Source organism: Geotrypetes seraphini, chromosome 14, assembly GCF_902459505.1.
Source record: "Geotrypetes seraphini chromosome 14, aGeoSer1.1, whole genome shotgun sequence".
Lineage (NCBI taxonomy): Eukaryota > Metazoa > Chordata > Amphibia > Gymnophiona > Dermophiidae > Geotrypetes > Geotrypetes seraphini.
Window position 1 is genome coordinate 24,524,466 of NC_047097.1, and position 20,528 is coordinate 24,544,993.

General features: G+C 42.0%; 1 protein-coding gene across 3 annotated transcripts in view; it reads right to left on the reverse strand.

The window, feature by feature from the left end:
* Nucleotides 1–2,554: 2,554 nt before the first annotated feature.
* HOMER2 (homer scaffold protein 2) overlaps nt 2,555–20,528 on the reverse strand; it is a 119,605-nt gene continuing 101,631 nt past the window's right edge. For all 3 annotated transcript variants that reach the window (XM_033920506.1, XM_033920507.1, XM_033920508.1), the window contains 3 exons: nt 17,549–17,659; nt 12,533–12,613; nt 2,555–4,339 (listed from right to left, as the gene is read on the reverse strand). In XM_033920506.1, coding sequence (XP_033776397.1) covers nt 4,151–4,339; nt 12,533–12,613; nt 17,549–17,659 — 381 coding nt within the window. In that variant the 3' untranslated portion in view covers nt 2,555–4,150. The remainder of the gene's footprint in view (nt 4,340–12,532; nt 12,614–17,548; nt 17,660–20,528) is intronic.

Below are 20,528 nucleotides of genomic sequence, written 5' to 3' on the forward strand. Positions count from 1 at the left end.
AGTAGGTCATAAAGGTGAGGGTATTGCCATATACGTCAAAAAGGAAATTGAGTCTAGCGGAGATAACATGCCGGAAACAAAAAATAATGTAGAGTCTCCATGGGCCAAAATTCCAGGCACAAAAGGAACAGAAATGAAGATTGACATCTACTACCGACCCCAGGGCAGTCCGAAGAAATTGATGGAGAGATTAAACACAACTGCAAGGGAGGCAACGCAGTTAACATAGGTGACTTCAATTATCCAGGGATAGACTGGAACCTAGGCACCTTCGACTGCTGTAGGGAGACCAAGTTCCTGGATGCTGTAGGCAATTGCTTGCTGGAACAACCTGTCAAGGAAAATACGAGAGGAAATGCAATTCTGGACTTAATTCTAAATGGACTACGAGGACCGGTGCAAGGTGTAAAAGTAGAAGGGACGCTGGGAAGCAATGATCACATATGATCTGCTTCAACCTGGACACAGGGGCGAAACATCGATCCAGAACGTTGGCAAAGGCACTGAACTTCCGAAAAGGGAATTACGAAGGAATGAGAGTCATGGTGGGGAAAAAGATTAAGAAAAGGTAAGCACTATAAAAACGCTAGAGCAAGCATTGTCACTTTTTAAGGACACAGTCACTGAGGCGCAAAATCTATATATACCGCATATCAACAAGGAATCCAAGAGGAAAAAGAAAAAGGAACCGGCGTGGCTCACTGTAGCGGTAAAGAAAGCAATCAGAGACAAGACTTCGTTTAAGGAATGGAAAAGGTCAAAACGGATGAAAACTGAAAAAAGCACAAACAACATCAAAGCAGGTGCCACAAGGCAGTAAGAGGGGCCAAAAGAGACTATGAAGGAAAAATAGCCAAGGAGGCGAATACCCTCAAGCCGTTCTTTCGATATATTAAAGGGAAACGACACGAAAAGGAAGCGGTGTGTCTATTGGATGACCATGGAATAAAGGGAGTACTAAAGGAGGACAAAGCCATCGCTGACAAACTGAACACGTTTGTAATCTGTATTTACCGAAGAGGATATACACAACATACCGGAAGCCGACAGGCTATACACACGAAACAAAGAGGGAAAACTGACAGGGTTGACGGTCAGTCTAGAAGAGGTTTGTAGGCAGATTAATAGGCTTAAAAATGATAAATCCCTGGGACTGGATGGCATCCATCAGAGGGTAATCAAGGAACTGAAAGAGGCTATAGCTGAACTGCTTCAACTGATAGCCAATCTGTCAATCAAATCGGGAAGGATTCCAGAAGACTGGAAAGTGGCGAATGTTACACCGATCTTCAAGAAAGGTTCGAGGGGAGATCCGGGAAACTACAGACCGGCAAGTCTGACCTCGGTACCAGTAAAGACGGTAGAGGTAGAGGTAAAGAACCGTATCATTGATCACCTTGACGGATATGATCTGATGAGGAACAGCCAGCACGGCTTCAGCAAGGGAAGATCTTGCTTGACGAACTTGCTGCACTTCTTCAAGGGAGTAAACAAGCAGCTAGATAAGGGCGAGCTGGATGACATTATATATCTGGATTTTCAGAAGGCGTTCGAGGTCCCACATGAACGACTACTTCAAAAAATTACGAGCCATGGAATCAAGGGTGAAATACTCATGTGGATTAAAAACTGGTTGGCAGATAGGAAACAGAGAGTGGGGATAAATGGACAATACTCGGATTGGAAAAGCGTCACGAGTGGAGTGCCGCAGGGTTCGGTGCTTGGGCCCGTGCTCTTCAACATATTTATAAATGACCTGGAAACTGGTACGATGAGCGAGGTGATTAAATTTGCGGACGATACAAAGTTATTCAAAGTAGTGAAGATGCGGGAGGATTGCGAAGACCTACAATGTGACATAAACACGCTCAAAAAATGGGCTGCGACATGGCAAATGAGGTTTAACGTGGATAAGTGTAAGGTGATGCATGTCGGTAACAAAAATCTTATACATGAATACATGATGTCTGGTGCGGTACTCGGAGAGACCCCCCAGGAAAGAGACTTGGGACAATGTGCGGCGGCTGCGAAAAGGGCAAACAGAATGCTAGGAATGATTAAAAAGGAGATCATGAACAGATCAGAGAAGGTTATCATGCTACTATACCAGGCCATGGTACACCCCCACCTGGAATACTGCGTCCAGCACTGGTCGCCGTACATGAAGAAGGGTTCAGAGAAGAGCGACTAAAATGGTTAAGGGGCTGGAGGAGTTGCCGTACAGTGAGAGGTTAGAGAAACTAGGCCTCTTCTCCCTTGAAAAGAGGAGACTGAGAGGGGACATGATCGAAACATTAAAGATAATGAAGGGAATAGACTTAGTAGATAGATAGGTTGTTCACCCTCTCCAAGGTAGAGAGAACGAGAGGGCACTCTCTAAAGTTAAAAGGGGATAGATTCCGTACAAACGTAAGGAAGTTCTTCTTCAACCAGAGAGTGGTAGAAAACTGGAACACTCTTCCGGAGGCTGTTATAGGGGAAAACACCCCCCAGGGTTTCAAGACAAAGTTAGACAAGTTCCTGCTGACCCAGAATGTATGCAGGTAAGGCTAGTCTCAGTTGAGGCAATGGTCTTTGACCTAAGGGCTTCCGCGGGAGTGGACTGCTGGGCACAATGGACCACTGGTCTGATCCAGCAGCGGCAATTCTTATGTTCTTTCATTTAAATAAATATTCTATTTTTTCACATAAATGCGCTCACAAAAAATATTCTTGTATCCAAAATAATCTTCTTCCCCCCAAAAAACCAAACATAAGTTAATATATCTGGTCAAAATCGAGCTGGTGTTTATAATAAATATTATACCCACTCACTTGGCCAACATTTTGATCAGACATATTAACTTGTTTTTTTTGTTGGTTTTTGTTTTTTTTTTTGGGAAAAAGATTATTTTGGATACAAGAATATTTTTGTGAGAAATATAATATTTATTGAATGAAAAAAGATTCTCTATTCAAAGGATTCTATAATGTGAAAACTATCTTAAAAGTTTTAGTGTTTTCAGTGAAGTAGGTGGGCTTGGTGGGCCACAGTAGGTGGCTTGGTGGCCCACCAAGCCACAGGTGGGCTTGGTGGGCCTGGGATCATCTGCTTTCAGCTCTGACCTGCCCAGCAACAGTACAAATCAGTGTAGGTGGCAGGAATCCTGAAGCTCTGCCAGTTGAAGACATCTTCTGCCAGAACCCCAGGGCCATCAGAGCTCTGTAGCAGTCAGCAGCTACACTCCCCATCACTGATGCCTGCACCCCAGTCAGTATCTGGGACTTCAACTGCCAACAACCAGTTCCAATGAAGGATGTCTTTGAACTGGCAGAGCTTGTATATCCTCGCCAGCCGAAGTATTACTATTTTACATCTGGTGGGGAGAGAGGGTAGAGAAGAACTACATGTGCCTACACAAAAACTGCCTTCAGGCTATGCCCCTGATATGTAGTATATTCATATAGAAAAATCTTGATTTCATGGTCAACAACATGCACAAAATTCATTAATTTTGTATATTAGATTTTATTCATGCACATTACTTGACCGAACTCATTTCACTTGGTGTCAGCTGCTACAGGAATCCATCTCATAAGAATAGCCTTACTTGGTCAGACCAATGGTCCATCTAGCCCAGTATCCCATCTTCACGGAGGCCAATTCAAGTCACAAGTACCTGGCAAAAAAACCAAATAGTAGCAGCATTCCATGCCACCGATCAAGGGCAAGCAGTGGCTTCCCCCATATCTGTCTCAATAGCTTCACTGCTGATGGCACAAAATTCCCATGACTAGAAAAATTTTGATAATTTGACATAGAAAATACTGTTTTTCTGTTTCCTATGGTTGGAGCAGCCCTTAAGTGATATACAAATGTCTCAGTGACTAACACCTGTATATGCAGATAAAGTAGACCTAGTTCCAGAATCCTGAGAATCTTGTGTCTGCCCACAAACCAGCAAGGCCAGAGCGGAACAACAGAAGACAATTTGGTAAGCAGCAAAGCCACTTCCAACACACAGCAAAACTAAGCCCCCCACCCCCACCCCTCCCCTATGTGCAAAAATTATGTAGACAAGTGGAAAATTTGAGCCTTAGTTTGAAAAACACACATTTGGAATTAACGCCATTATAATTTAGGCCCCTGCATTACAAAATCTATTGTGACCTAGTTATCGACACCTAGTTTAGACAGTCCTTGCCGGAACTCATGCAGTTCATCGATTTTTCCATCTAGTACATCCAAAAAATGTTTTAATTCCGTTTTAAGGTGGCCCTGTCTGTGCTTGCTCTCTTCAAAATCCATCCTTAGAGTTCTGACTTTTTCTTCAAGATCTTTGTTCTTTTTCTCAGCAGCCTGAAAGAAAATTTAAAAAAAAATGAATTTATTCATTCAGTATATGAATGTGTTATATGAAGCTGAACATTTATAAGTACATCATAATTCTGTACATGATATCAACCAAGTCAGAGAATGTTAAGTGAATTGGTTACCACCACAACTATCTTTAGCCTTTTATTGTAAAATTATCCTGCAAGAGTAGAATCGTAAAACAGTAGCACTAGTAGAAAACTTGATTTAAGGTAATTTAAGTTGGTGATTATAACCAGGCCCCTCCAGTTTCCCACAATTCCATGGTTGCGGAAATTGCAAAGACTGCTATATGCTCATCCTGTCATCTTACATACAAGCTTCCATCAACTTCATTTTGCTGTACTTCATGTCATTTTCAATTTGTGTGTCGTCGTCCTCCCAGGGACGGCCTACTAGCTCCACCTTCTGCAGAAGTGGAAACTGATGCTGTTTTCTCCTGCTTTGATGATGTTTATGCTTTTTCCAGTTTTCGTCTGTTTTTCACCTTTTCCATTCCTTAAACGAAGTCTTCTTGTCTCTGATCGCTTCCTTCACCGCTACAGTGAGCCACACCAGTTCCTTATTCTTTTTCCTCTTGGATCCCTTGTTGATATATATATATATATATATATATATATATATATATATATAAATTTTGTGCTTCTATGACTGTGTCCTTAAAAAGGGACCATGCTTGCTTTTAGCGTTTTTACAGTGCTTATTCTTTTCTTAATCTTCTTCCTCACCATGAGTCTCATCCCTTTCTAATTTTGTTTTTGGAAGTTCATTGCCGTGGCCATCGTTCTGGATCAATGTTCCTCCACAAGTTCCTGGACTGGTCTGATAATGATACCAAGGAAAGCACATTTTAATGGTAGTCTATGTTAACAAGTCCCTCCCCCCTCCACTTTTAAGGAGAAATATGAGATATTTAAATACTGTAAAAAAAAAAAAAAAAAGTAGAAATGATCAGGAAGCATAACATTTCAGTAGAAATATTATAAACAGGGGGTAATCATGATACAAGGCTCTGAGGGGGCAGATTCCAGATTAACAACAGAAAATATTTCACACACATACATCTTTTTCTGTAATGACCTTCTAGTAAAAATAAAATTTAGGAAAACATCAGAAAAGCAAAGAGAATTCTTAGCACATAAGCGATGAGAAATACTGAGATGAATGAGGATATAAAGGTACAGGTGGAGAAATGATGGTTCATGTGATACATCTAAGAAAATGGCAGGGAAACCAGCATTGCCCACAGCGGACAGCACACCACTTCCTCCAGACTACTGGACCTCTATGGATGGGGGGAAAAAGTGTTTGAGGACTAGTGCCTTCCAGGTTCCAATTTTTCCCTACACCAAAATTATTTCTCATCCCCCTTACTCTATGGAATTGTAACTGAAAACAGTTTGGGCAGAATAGATGGGTCTGTCTTTCTCTGTCATAATCTATGTTTCTAAGCATCAGTTCAATCCTGCCTCACTCTGGGACGTGAGGGATATGTGACTGTTCTGCCAATACTAGTACAGAATGGATGCTTTCAGCAGCTGCAAATCCTTTCAGAAGTAAGTTTACAATCCACCTTGGTCTGAAGCTTGTTATCCAACTCCTTGCACCTAGGCAGACAACTGTTTGCTTGGGGGGTCCCTGAAGGCCTGATCTGTGCTCTCGGCAATTAGTGCACAACAGAACACCAAGGAGAATTAGGCCTTATACTGAAATCTCAGAGCATTTCAGAGCAAACAAAATAGCTTTAAAAATGGAAATAGACAGAAAGAAAACCCTGAATCCAGAGAGTTCTATAAGGTGCAGCCAGCCAGTGGAGGAGCTGGTGAAGGGATTAGTAGCAGCATATTATAAAGGATTTACAAAAGGCTACTAAAATTCTCCCTTTGCAGATATGGCATATAAATGAGCAGATGATGTGGGGATTCCGCTTTCAAAGTTAGATTTCTAACTGCAGGTAGCCTGGGTCCTAGGATCCAATATTCTCTCTAATTTTTGCTGGTCCACTTGTGCACGAAAAATATTTGGGGGTGGATACTTCAATTCACCGCGGACATCAGAAGACGCTGTTTACTTGATAGAATCATGGACGAGGAGAAACTATGGGATCCCCGCCAACATGGATTTACTAAGGGGAGATCCTGCCAATCCAACCTGATCAGCTTCTTTGACTGGGTGACGAGGAAGCTGGATGCTGGTGAGTCCCTGGACATCGTCTACCTGGATTTCAGCAAAGCATTTGATAGCGTACCACACCGCAGGTTGCTAAGCAAGATGAGTTCTTTAGGTTTGGGCGACACATTGACAAATTGGGTTGGGAACTGGCTTGGAGGTAGGCTTCAGAGGGTAGTGGTGAATGGCACCCCCTCCGAAATGTCAGAGGTGATAAGTGGAGTGCCACAGGGCTCCGTCCTGGGCCCGATCTTGTTCAACATCTACATAAGAGACTTGACAGAAGGGCTCCGAGGAAGAATAACATTATTCGCCGATGATGCCAAGCTAAGCAATGTAGTGAACAAGAGCACAACAGACAATAATTCAATGGCAGATGATATGATGCATGACCTACTTCTACTGGAGCACTGGTCTAGGTCCTGGCAACTCAGTTTCAATGCCAAAAAATGCAAAGTCATGCACCTGGGAAGCCGAAATCCATGCAAGATTTACACCCTAAATGGCGAGATCTTGACAAAAACTGAAGCAGAAAGAGACTTAGGGGTGATTGTCAGGGAAGACATGAAGTCTGCAAATCAAGTTGAGCAAGCTTCATCCAAAGCAAGGCAAATCATAGGTTGCATACGCAGGAGTTTCGTCAGCCATAAACCTGAATTCATTATGCCACTGTATAGATCCATGGTGAGACCGCACCTGGAGTACTGTGTGCAATTTTGGAAGCCACATTACCGCAAGGATGTGCTGAGACTGGAATCGGTCCAGAGAATGGCCACCAGGATGGTCTCGGGACTCAAGGAGCTCCCATACGAGGAGTGGTTAGGGAAGTTGCAGCTCTACTCACTCGAGGAACGTAGAGAGAGGGGAGATATGATCGAGACATTCAAGTACCTCACAGGTCGCATCAAAGTGGAAGAGGATATCTTCTTTTTCAAGGGTCCCGCGGCAACAAGGGGGCATCAGTGGAAAATCAGGGGCAGGAAACTGCACGGTGACACTAGGAAGTTCTTCTTCACCGAAAGGGTGGTTGATCGCTGGAATAGTCTTCCACTTCAGGTTATTGAGGCCAGAAGCGTGCCAGATTTTAAGGCCAAATGGGACAAACATGTGGGATCTATCCGCAAAGATAGATAGGGAGGGTCATTGGAGTGGGCAGACTTGATGGGCCGTGGCCCTTATCTGCCATCTATTTCTATGTTTCTATGAGTTGTAGTCATCGGTATATGTTAGTTTCACCAAGGAGAGGTTTTCCATAGAATGTGTTGAAAAGTTTGGAGATATTGTATGTTTTGATTTACAACAAGACTCCTGAGGCAGGCCCTTTGAGGGTTGAAACATGATCGTGTCGAGTCCATCATAATAAGAGACTGAACACCTTTGTTGTTTTGTTTGCTGTTCACTAGTGTGAAGGCAGTTCTTCCTGTTTGCTTCCAAGAAACTGTTTGCAAAAATGCAGGTACGTGAAACATAGGCGCCAGAAACGTAGGCCAGGATTTTAAAGGTGCCTACTTGTCATGAGAATCAAATCTAAGGAGGCGCCTAAGGCCACTTCTGGCATTAACCATGTCCACAGTGGCCTTAGGTGCTATAAGGCACCTCCTTAGAAAGGGAGAACGGTGCCAGCCCTTCCCTTGTTCAAAAGTAGGCTGACCTTTTCGAGAGAGAGCCTTCAACTGATAACCCTACTCCTCACTACCCTCTGTTCAGCACCCTAGCCAGCAGTTTAACCATCCCTGCTAACTGTAACCCTGGCATATGCTTGTCTGTCATGAATGATTAGATTATGAGCTCATTCGAGCAGGGACTGCCCCTTTCATGACTCTCTACAGTGCTGTTTATTCCAAGCATACGGGCCAGTGAGATGAAAGGAACAAAGTCTGTGGAGGAGAAAGGTACAGTGGAGGCAGTGGAGGAGAAAGGTACAGATAAAAGCAACGTATTTGAGGAATGGAGTTCTCAGAGAGGCATGTAAGGAGAGATGAGAGATTCCGAGGGGCTGCAGAATAAAGACACTGATATGAAGTATCCCTTTTGTACCTTGAGAGGGGACATGATAGAAATATTCAAGGTACTGAAGGGACTTAGTAGATAAGGACAAATATAATGGACTTATATGATCATTTATACCCGCCATTGGCCTGGCATAGTCATGCCTAAATTTAGGCACATGATGTATTTTGTAATGGAATTAAGACACCCAGATACCGTTATAGAATAGGTACTCTCCAGAGAATTGGATAGAGGGAGTGCATTAGATATCGCGTATTTAGATTTTAGCAAAGCCTTTCACAATTTTCAACACAGGCATCTAATAAATAAACTGAGGGCCCTCGATATGGGCTCCAAAGCGATGAACCGGGTCAGGAACTGATTGAGTGGAAGGCAACAGAGGATAGTGGTCAACTGTAGCCATTGGGGTTCCCAGGAACAGGACAACAGCGCCCTGGGTGGCCACAGGAAGCACTGAATTCAGGCGTGCTACTCAAAAGGGAGTTAGCCCTGCAGGGTTTAAAAACGGAACACATACCACAAAATTCTCACTGCAAGCAATCCAATAGGGTTTTAATGTCAGAATGTGCCCAAAGCACTTCGACGCAGCAAAACAAACAGTGAAAAATCCTGTATAGCTTCTAGGATTTCCCTGCAAAAAACCAAAACTTACTTTTCTAAACAGTTTGTTTCAGAGTTCTTTGCACCAAGCCTGCCTAATGCAAACTCCAGGTAAGTTCTTATATGCTTTAGTATCCAAGCACTCCAAAACTACTTGAACACACGGAAGCCTATACAATCTTGTAGCCAGCAAATAGCAGTGTTCAAATCATAAGGAGAGAGGAGAAAAAAACACAATCCTTTTCTTCAGGACACAGACTAGTGCCCCACCCCATACAAAGTCCAAACAATTGGGGGTTTTGAAATACAGAGAACCTGACAATGTCCCCACCAACAGTCCAGCTCAGGTAGCAAAAAGAAAAATATCAGCAAAGGAAAAACCAAAAGCAGCCAAAACAGGGTTATTCCAAAAAGAGTCCCAAACTCAGATACCACACACAGCCATGTTCTCAGTAGTGCTTAGGAACCACACTCACGTCCATTACTTCAGATTCTTGGAACAGACCTGCAGGGAACAGCTCTTCCTCTAATTCCATCTGCTCCTCTTGAGGAGTTGCTGCCAAGTCTATAGAGGAGCCAGCCTCCTCTATCTCCATGGGGACTGGGCAATTATCCTGCTTGGAGCTGGAAACCTCCTCAGTAGAGAGAGGCTTGTTCTTCTTCCCTATCCTCTCCAACAGCATGGAGAAGTCTGCAGGCTTTTCAAGAGGAGAGCCACGCCCTAACCTACCTGAGCTTGTTCTAGCTCAGTGGTCTCAAACTCAAACCCTTTGCAGGGCCACATTTTGGATTTGTAAGTACTTGGAGGGCCGCAGAAAAAATAGTTAATGCCTTATTAAAGAAATGACAATTTTGCATGAGGTAAAACTCTTCATAGTTTATAAATCTTTCCTTTTGGCCAAGTCTTAATAATAATATTGTAATTTATAGCTAAAGAGACATATGATCAAGAAACTGTTTTATTTTACTTTTGTGATTATGATAAACATATCGAGGGCCTCAAAATAGTACCTGGCGGGCCGCATGTGGCCCCCGGGCCGCGAGTTTGAGACCACTGTTCTAGCTTGTGGCTCTCTTGGGCTCCCCCGGTAGATGCTGGAAAAATTTACCTGGCTTGCTCCAACCTGGATTAGATTTAACCGGTGTTTCTAGCACTGCTATGTGGAGTGGAGTGACTGGTAGGGTTTCCCTGTCCTCCCCTTCAGAGTCTGCAATATCATCAAGCTGGTCTATCTGATAGTGTGGTTTGTGGGTTTGGTGAATCCCTTTTTTAGTCTTTCTACCACCCTTCCTACCAGACTTAACAGGGACCACAGTAGGCTCCAAGCCTGACTGGTCACACAACGGAGATTGCTCTGAGGAAAGGGATGTTACTAGTGGTGTACCTCAAGGTTCAGTTATCGGGCCTGTTCTTTTTAATATTTTTGCAGGCTTTATTGCTGAAGGGCTGTCAGCTAAGAAATTTACCTCTTTGCAGATAATACCAAAATCTGCAATAGAGTTGACACCCCTGATGGTGTGAATGACATGAGGAAGGACCTAGTGAAGGTTGAAGAATGGTCTGAAATTTGGCAGCTAATATTTAATGCTAAGAAATGCAAGGTCTTGCATTTAGACTGCAAAAACCCAAGGGTGTAGGGGGTGAAGAACTTATGTGCACGACAGAAGAGTGGGATTTGGGTGGGATTGTATATGATGATCTAAAGGTGGCCAAAGAGATAATGACAAAAACTAGAAGGATACTAGGGTGCATAGGGAGAGGTATGGCCAGTAGAAAAAAGGAGGTATTGATAACCCTGTATAAGATTCTGGTGAGACCTCATTTAGAATATTGTGTACAATTCTGGAGACCACACCTGCAAAAAGACATAAAAAGGATGGAATCAGTCCAGAGGAAGGCTACTAAAATGGTCGGTGGTCGACATCATAAGGCATATGGGGAGAGACACTTAAAGCAGTGATTCCCAACCCTGTCCTGGAGGAACACCAGGCCAATCGGGTTTTCAGGCTAGCCCTAATGAATATACATGAGAGATATTTGCATATAATGGAAGTGATAGGCATGCAAATCTGCTCCATGCATATTCATTAGGGCTAGCCTGAAAACCCAATTGGCCTGGTGGTCCCCCAGGACAGGGTTGGGAACCACTGACTTAAAGAGCTGTCTGCTTGGGAAATGTTATTCACTTATGCGGATGATATCTTTATATTGATTGAGATTGATCCGGATATTACCAATCTAGTTTCCAAAGTAAATCTTTGCATTTCCAAACTTCAAGCCTGAGCTTTATCTGTCCAAATGAAGCTTAATACAACTAAAACTAAGCTTTTGTGGTTAGGTCCAAGATTAGACTGTCTTCCTCGTACTGTAGCTCTGGTATCTGGGTCCTCCTTACCAATTGAGTTCTATGCTAAGATATTGGGAGCCCTTTTTGATTCCTCTCTTTCCTTTAAGGACCAAATAAATTCCTTGGTCATGAAAAGCTTCTTTAGGAAGGTTAGACATCTTTTTCATCACCGTCATTTTCTATCTTAGTTCAATCAATTATATTATCTCATCTTGATTACTGTAACACTATCTACCTCAGCATTACAAAAATTTGTCTTCATTACAATTAATTCAGAATACTGCTGCAAAGCTGATCTTTGGAAAACGTAAATTTGACCAGTCTTCATTGGCGAATTGATGCTTGTATTTCTTTTAAAATTCTACATGGTATCTTTAATCCTCTTATTTCTTTATTTTGGAATGTTTACTGATTCTCCTTTGCAAGAGGTATCCAACAATTTAAACTCTCCCTTCCTTCTAAAAAAGGGATTAAAGGAGTCAAGATCTTCAGTTAATCTTTGGTCTTTAAACTCTCTCAACTCTGGGTTGTTCCAGGCATAAGGTGCAGGAAGCAAGAAAGGGCAGAGTCGGAACCTGGCAGTAGAGGAGAAGGGTACAGACAAGAAAGACTTGAAGAATGGAGTTCCCAGAGCAGGGTGTAGAGAGAGATAAGAGAGGAGAGGTATTGAGGAGCCTCAGAATGAGTAAGAGGAGTTTGAACTGTATGCAGAAGTGGACAGGAGAGGGGTTACATGAGCATAGAAACCCTGGCACCATAAACACTATATGCTGAAAAATGTGGTCCCCAGCAGGATTTTTAACTTGGAGATGTCTTATAAAAGTGACAAATTTGCATGCTGCCTTTACAAAAATAGGCATTAAAAACTATCCTATGTAACTGGCTGGAGCAATTATGTGCACTTATAAGTATGCACTTACCTTGCAACTCTGCCCAAACACCATCCCCAAGAACACATAAAAGTGTGCAGGCTCTTGCTAGCACGCATACTTGTGCACTTGTATAAACACACACATACAATTTAACTGCCATTTTTTAAACCATACTGAACCTGCAGTTTTTCCGTCACAGATTCACATTCCGACATTAACTGGGGTACAATCTCCCCTCGTTTCCCGAGGTCCTCCAATTCCTATAAAAATGAAATCTGCATCAGGCTATATTATCTTTCAAATGTAATTTTTCATTTCATTTATTTATAGCCTTACCTATCTTTACAATGCAATGGCATACAATAAGTAAAAAAAATTAATATGGAGTCTGACCTGAAAGAGAAATTACACTACTATTAATCATTTCTATGGCACCATAGCAGTGGTACATGAAAAAAGGGAGCATCTGCTTCGTGGGTCTTAACAGCTAAGTTAGGATACATATACAGGCCAAAATGAGAAGCTTTGGGACTTAATTATAGAAAAATGATTAAATCCAATTCATCTAATGGAAAGCACTACATACTATGTAGACAGTGAAAATACATTTGTATTGCTGAGCTCTTTCCTCCTATTCCCATGGACTTTTAGTTTTTATTCACATCTAATCAGACATTTATTCCCTAGGTTTATATCCCTCTCACAAACTGAGTCTAACCATTACAGCGACAATCCTCTTGATTGTCGCAAACAGAATGTTGGGTATCATTAAAAAGGGTATTACGACCAGGACAAAGGAAGTCATCATGCCGCTGTATCGTGCAATGGTGAGGCCGCATCTGGAGTACTGTGTCCAGTACTGGTCGCCGTACCTCAAGAAGGACATGGCAGTACTTGAGGGAGTACAGAGAAGAGCAACTAAACTGATAAAGGGAATGGAAAATCTCCCATATACCGACAGATTGAAGCAGTTGGGACTTTTCTCACTGGAAAAGCGGAGACTTAGAGGAGACATGATAGAAACCTTCAAGATCCTGAAGGGCATAGAAAAAGTAGACAGAGACAGATTTTTCAATTTAAGGGGCACCACAAGTACGAGGGGGCACTCGGAGAAATTAAAAGGGGACAGGTTTAGAACAAACGCTAGGAAGTTCTTTTTCACTCAGAGGGTGGTGGATACATGGAACGCGCTTCCAGAGGCTGTTGTAGACAAGAAAACATTAAATGGTTTCAAAGAAGGTTTGGATAGATTCCTAGAAGAAAAAGGGATTGAAGGGTATAGATAGGTATAGACCACTACTCAGGCAATGGACCTGATGGGCCGCCGCGGGAGCGGACCGCTGGGCAGGATGGACCTATGGTCTGCCTCAGCGGAGGCAACTTCTTATGTTCTTGCCAGAGGTCCTCAAATCCTCATCCTGGTTAATGTGATCCAAAGGTCTGGTCACTAGGTGTCACTGCTGAGTAACAGTCAAGACTCCCTCCCACAAGGGGTTATGAACACTGTCTCTGCATCATTCTTGACCCTTTATATTTGTCTCTGCATCATTCTTGACCCATTATGTTCAACCACAGAAGGGAATGTTACTTAATGAAATCTACAACTATAGCTACTATAACAATTTTTTTAAAAAGTTTCTTAATCATCAGCATTCCTATAAAAGAAATCATTTGCATTGCTACAATATGTAATGTAGTATTTCACTTTGCATAAACATCCTATCCTCAGCTAACCTTGCTTAATTACTATTCCTCAGGGGAAATACTATTGTCAGTTTTTGACAGTTCTATCTTATTACTGAAATTAAAAGATCCACATACATTTTTTTAACCTCTCTAAAATCCACTCATTCTGCTTCTCATCCATATAATGCACAACACTCTAAGGGGGAAAGGGAGTTTGAACCATGTTACTTGCCCTCCCCTTTTACTAAGCCACAGTCCAAAACGCTAAATGCCTTTATTAACATTACAAATTAACTCCTATTCTGGATAGATTTCAGGTGTTTTTTTTATAAAACATTCTAGTGACATTTTTTTAAATTTAAAAATGCAGGGAGTATAAAGAATTGATGTCAAGCAACTACACAGGGCTTGTACCTTTCCCTCTCTTGCAGGTTTCCCTAGAGTAAAATAAAAATTCACATTACCTGCACTATACATAGAAGCTTTTTATCTATGTTTATTATTTGGATTTAATTCATTCCTTTTCATTGATAAAGTGGGTTACATTTCAGGTGCAGTAAAAAACAACTATTTGTGCGTGATGTGTGAAATCTAAGTTGGTACCTAGACCAGGGACTGTTAAGCGACTTGCCCGCGATCATAATGAACAGCAGCAAGGGTCAAACCCTGGCTTCCTATTATTAATATTAATTTCTAAAGCGTTATTAGAAGTAGAGTCAGGTCTTGTCAGATAAATCTGATCAATTTCTTTCTCAGGGTGACCAGAGAATTGGATAAAGAGGGAGTGCACTGGAGGTGGTGTATTTAGATTTTAGCAAAGCCTTTGACAGTATTCCACACAAGTGTCTAATAAATTACATTACATTAGTGATTTTTATTCCGCCATTACCTTGAGGTTCAAGGCGGATTACAGAAGAGGATTTCTGAACATGTCCAGAGGTGTTACAGAGTATACACAGAGTGCTCTGAATATGGGCCCCAAAGTTTCAGTTCTTGGGCCTGCATAAGAACACAATATGGGCCTCAAATTTCAGTTCTTGGACCCAACCCGACCATGTGCCTCAGGCCCTGCCCCCAGGAGGGACCTAAGGCTCCCGGGCCTATTCTGATTGGCCCAGGCGCCTTAGGCCCCACCAGTAGGCGGAGCTTTGGGACGGATGGGCCAATCCGGCCTCATTCCGTCGATGGCTGCCTGCCGGACAGGCGGGTTTGGCTCCCGTCTGTCCGGCCAACTACAGAAAGGTACGGGGAAGGGGGTTGGGGGTGTTGTGGGGGTCGGCCAGGGGGGTCGCGGGTCGGCTGGGGGTCGGTCGGAGGTTCTTGGGGGGGGGGCGGTCGTTGGGGGGAGGGGGGGGTTGCGTCGAGGGCAGGAGGGCCTGGGATCCCTCCTGCCCGTAATGTAGTGCAGGGTGGGGTTAGGGGGTCGCCGTGGCCAGGAGGACTTGGGCTCCCTCCTGGCCCGATATTGTCGGGGAGTTGGGGAATCGGCGGGGCAAGAGGGCTTGGGCTCCCTTTTGCCCCGATCGTGTCGGGGAGTCGGGGGGGCAAGAGGGCTTAAGCTCCCTTTTGCCCCGATCGTGTCGGGGAGTCGGGGGGGCAAGAGGGCTTGAGCTCCCTCTTGCCCCGATCGTGTCGGGGAGTCGGGGGGGGGCAAGAGGGCTTGAGCTCCCTCTTGCCCCGATCGTGTCGGGGAGTCGGGGGGGCAAGAGGGCTTGAGCTCCCTCTTGCCCCGATCGTGTCGGGGGTGCCAGGGACTACACAGAGTCACCCACCGTACCACCCGATTCGGGTAAGCGCAGGTATCGGTGGGTGGCTTATTTGCGGGGGGGTGCCTTATTTTACATTTTTTTCTAAAAAGGGGGGGCTGTCTTATTTGATGGCCCTGCCTTATCATCGGGGAAACACGGTAGAAAAAAAAAAAAAATGAACAGTTAAGTCCCAGTTTTTGCCGCTGAGACTCTGCCCTCTCACTGTAAAATTAGACTCTACTTAGTCTGTCTTTAAATTTAAAAAATGTGTGTTGTTTTAAAAAACAATTATGTTTTTAGATGTATCTAAATAAAAATAATAACCAAAAATTTATCTTTTTTTATGTCATCTTAGCATATTTTATGCTACAGAACGAATTATTTTTTTTAACATGTATTGTTATGGGAAAACGCGTTTCACACAACGAACGTTTCACATAACAAACTTGCTCCTGGAACGGATTAAGTTCGTTGTGTGAGGCACCACTGTATTGTGTACAATTCTGGAGGCTGCACCTTCAAAAAGATATAAAAAGGATAGCGTCAGTCCAGAGGAAGGCTACTAAAATGGTGTGTGGTCTTCGTGATAAGACGTATGGGGACAGACTTAAAGATCTCAATCTGTAGGCTTTGGAGGAAAGGTGGGAGATGGGAGATATGACAAGAGTCTTTTAAATGCCTACATAATATAAATGTGCATGAGTCGAGTCTCTTTCATTTGAAAGGAAACTCTGCAATGAGAGGGCATAGGATGAAGTTAAGAGGTGATAGGCTCCAGAGTAACCTGAGGAAATACTTTTTTACAGAAAGAGTGGTAGATGCATGGAACAATCTCCCGGAAGAGGTGGTGGAAACAGAGACTGTGTCTGAATTCAAGAGAGATAGACCAAAGGTCCATCAAGCCCAGCATCCTGTTTCTAATAGTGGCTAATCCAGATCCCAACTAGTACCTAGCTAGATCCCAAGTAGTAAAACAATGCTGCTTATCCTAGGAATCCTAGAGAGACCTCATTTGGAATATTATGTACAGTTCTGGAGACCACACCTTCAAAAAATATATAAAAAGGATGGAGTTGGTCCAGAGGAAGGCTACTAAAATGGTCGGTGGTCTATGTCATAAGGCATATGGCGACAGTCTTAAAGATCTCAATATGTATACTTCGGAGGAAAGGTGTGAGAGGGGAGATATGATAAAGATGCTTAAATACCTACATGGCATAAATGTGCATGAGGTGAGTCTCTTTCATTTGAAAGGAAGCTCTGGGATGAGAGGGCATAGGATGAAGTTAAGAGGTGATAGGCTCAGGAGTAATCTAAGGAAACACTTTTTCACAGAAAGGATGATAGATGTGTGGAACAGTCTCCTGGTAGAGGTGGTGGAGACGAAGACTGTGTGTGAATTCAAGAAAGTGTGGGACAGGCACGTGTGATCTTTTAGGGAGAGGAAGAGATAGTGGATACTGTGGATGGGCAGACTGGATGGGCCATTTGACCTTTATCTGCCATCATGTCTGTGTTTCTATAAAGAAGTAAACAGATTATAGCTCAATTCTGCTGCCAGTGAAAGCAGGATGGGGCTAAAAGGGGGGTGGGAAGGACCATCATTTATGTCTATGGGAAAGCCTGGGAGAAAAGCTAGGCCTTGCCTCTGGCTCTCAAATACACATACAGCACCCACTAATATCCTTCCTAAACCAAGATGGCAGTAAAAGCTATTTTAGGACTCCTTCAAGCACAGGAATAAAGAGACTTGTCACTCACTAGCTCTTTTTCTTGAAGTTCAACTTCCAGCTCTTGAAGTCTTAGGCTCAGATTTGCATTTCTTTCTTTTTCTTTATTTATTTCAATACATTGCGTTTCCAGTTCTTCAATCTAAGGAAAATCAGAAGCAAGCAGACATGTACGTTATAAAATTACCTTTATAATTGTAAAGTGACTAGCAGGGCACCTAGGTTGAGCAGACTGGAAAACATCTGTTTTTATAAATTACCAGTGTAAATCCTGCTGAGATCACGCCTATTTTGCAGATGTAAGGAAATATCATTTTGTAAATTGCTGAAGAATTTGTGCAAATTAAGGTATTGCTAATCACTGCATGTACTTCATAACTCCACCCACACTAAGCCCAGACTGCAGACTTATTAATGCCTACAGTAAAAATACCTGTTTGCATGCCACTGTTTGTACTTTTATTCCTGGTGCAAATTTAAGAGTCATATTTTTCCACATACATGTGAAAATCACCATCTCCTTTTCAGGAAGGCCAGGGTCTTGGGTAAGAAAACTACCCTTGGTGTGTGGATCAGTGATGAAGCTCCTTCCTTCTGGGCTTAGCGTGATTGCCTTTTGTGGACTTATGCTGCTGGAGCAAAAACAAGCTAAAGCTTCAAGGGGAAAAAAAAACTCTTTTTAAGGTTTGGGTTGTGTAAATTCAGTCTTTATGTCAGGAACCTAGTTCTTAATTCATTTTGAGTAGAATGGTGTGGTAGCCATGTCAATCATAATATAACATAACATCATGCTTATAAACTGCGTAACCAGAAGTTCAACGTGGTTGACAAAAGATTAACAATAAAATAACATAAGAAACGCTGAAAACTAGTTAGCCAGAGACTTTGAAAAAAGATAGGTTTCAGCAAAGTTCTAAAGGCTTTACGTAATAGCGATCGGAATTCTTTATCGTACAAGGCTGCCTGAAATGCTAATGTATTTCTTACTTTTACCACCTTGGAATGATGGAAAAATAAGCAGGGCATGAGATTTTCTACTGTATTTATGAGATGCTATGAGAAATCTATCATAGAAAAAAAATAAAAGTATGTTGCATCTTAGTTGAATCCCTTATTTTTTATCATTGTACAATGCTTAGAAATGTTGCTAAGCGTTAAAACTTGAAAAATGGTACCACCTTTTTTCCTTTATGGGCTCCTTTTACTAAGGTGCATTAGGGCCTTAACGCACGGAATAGCATGCGCTAAATTTCTGTGCGAGCTAGACTTCAACGCCAGGATTGAGCTGGCGTTATTCTAGAAACGTACCGCGCGGTGTAGTGCTCGCTAATTTCGTGCGTGCGCTAAGAATGCTAGCGCACCTTAGTAAAAGGAGCCGTGTGTTTTGTTTCTATATATTGCCTTTAATTTGTTTTGAACTAATTCTCTTGGGGGGTGAGGGGTTAAGTTTGGGTTGTATAGTGATGGGAAGATTTATATTTTTAGGTTAGTTTGTACCATGAGTTAACAGATGAAGGAGAATAATGAACAACTCCTCTAGTCACTTATGTGTCGCAATGTAAGAAAAAGGTACCAAATCTTAGTGCATGCTTACTTGAGAAATGAGGCAACAATGTCAGTTGGGTTCTATTTATAACAAAACATATTTTTGTTAATTGAAACGGTACATTTCTGGCAAATGAAATGATAGAAAGTGGTAGTTTGTTGCATTTGAATTGGCATTTTCTTGTTTACTTAGCCAGCTGAATAACTCAGGGGTCCTTTTACTAAGGTGTGCTAGCTGTTTTAGCATGCACTAAACGCTAACGTATCCATAATGGACGCGTTAGCTAAAACAGTTAGCACGTCTTAGTAAAAGGACCCCTCAGTTTCTAAGACTTGGTTCCTTTTCTTGGATTGTAACATATTTGTATTATGGTATGGCTATTCTGTCTAGGGATAAACCGTGTTTATGTTGTTTCTTTTAGTTGTATCTGTTGTTCAGTTTACATTGTATGGCTGGTTATGTGTTTTGTTTTTTTTTACTAAGTTTTTCATAATCATATACAATCCCATATGATGTCAGGAAAATGGTACAATTAAAGCAAATATACAGGAAAAATAATTTTTATCAATTAACAAAACCATCAAGTCCCCTTTAAGGTGAAAGTTGTTTGTGGTAATGTGTTTTAATAAAAAAAAAAATGATTTAAACTTAAATTGCCCCCATAGGTATCATATACTAATTATCACTGCTCTGGTTCTGATGGTCACAAATCATTCCAAGAGCACAACTGTGTCTTACTTTCCAGAATTCCAATCTCCCTTCTACTGTCATGCTGTTTGGAAAAATTACTGCCTCCCCCCCCCCAACAACAACAAAAAAAAGATCGTATAAGCTCAATATTTTTATGCATGGAAGAAATGAGACAGATTTTGGCAAATAAGATTATTGTAGAAAAGAACTGTTTTGAGAGCTAAAAGAACTGCAATGAAATGTAACAGGAAGGAAGCTGGCTTGAGATTTAAATATTAAATATAGAGAAAAACGCTTGAACTTTGTGAGAAGTGGTAGCCATCATTAAGGCTCAAACTTTTGCTCAGCTCACATAAGTTTCATGTTTATTTAAAATTTCTTATAACGCTCAATCAAACGTCTGAGCACTGTACAAAAAAAATACAGCTTTTGTCATATAAATAGGGGTAAGTATTTCACTAATAAAATCTACATAATAAGTTCAAACAATGACAAACAGAAACAAATGGGAAAAGGGGAGGAACTACAATATTTTTAAAAAAGAGAACAATTAAGGAAAAAAAACGAGAGGGAGGGGAAGGAAAATGCCTTCTGCAGTCAGCATGTGTTTAGCCCTTACAAGGGCAATTAGGTATCAAATGCGTCTTGAAACAGAAATGTTTTAAAACTTTGTTTTAAAATGAATCAGAGATACTTCACGAATGTAATTAGGAATAGAATTCCAGAGTGATGGCGCAGTCACCGCAAAGTAATTTGATCTTACTAGTGTTTAAGC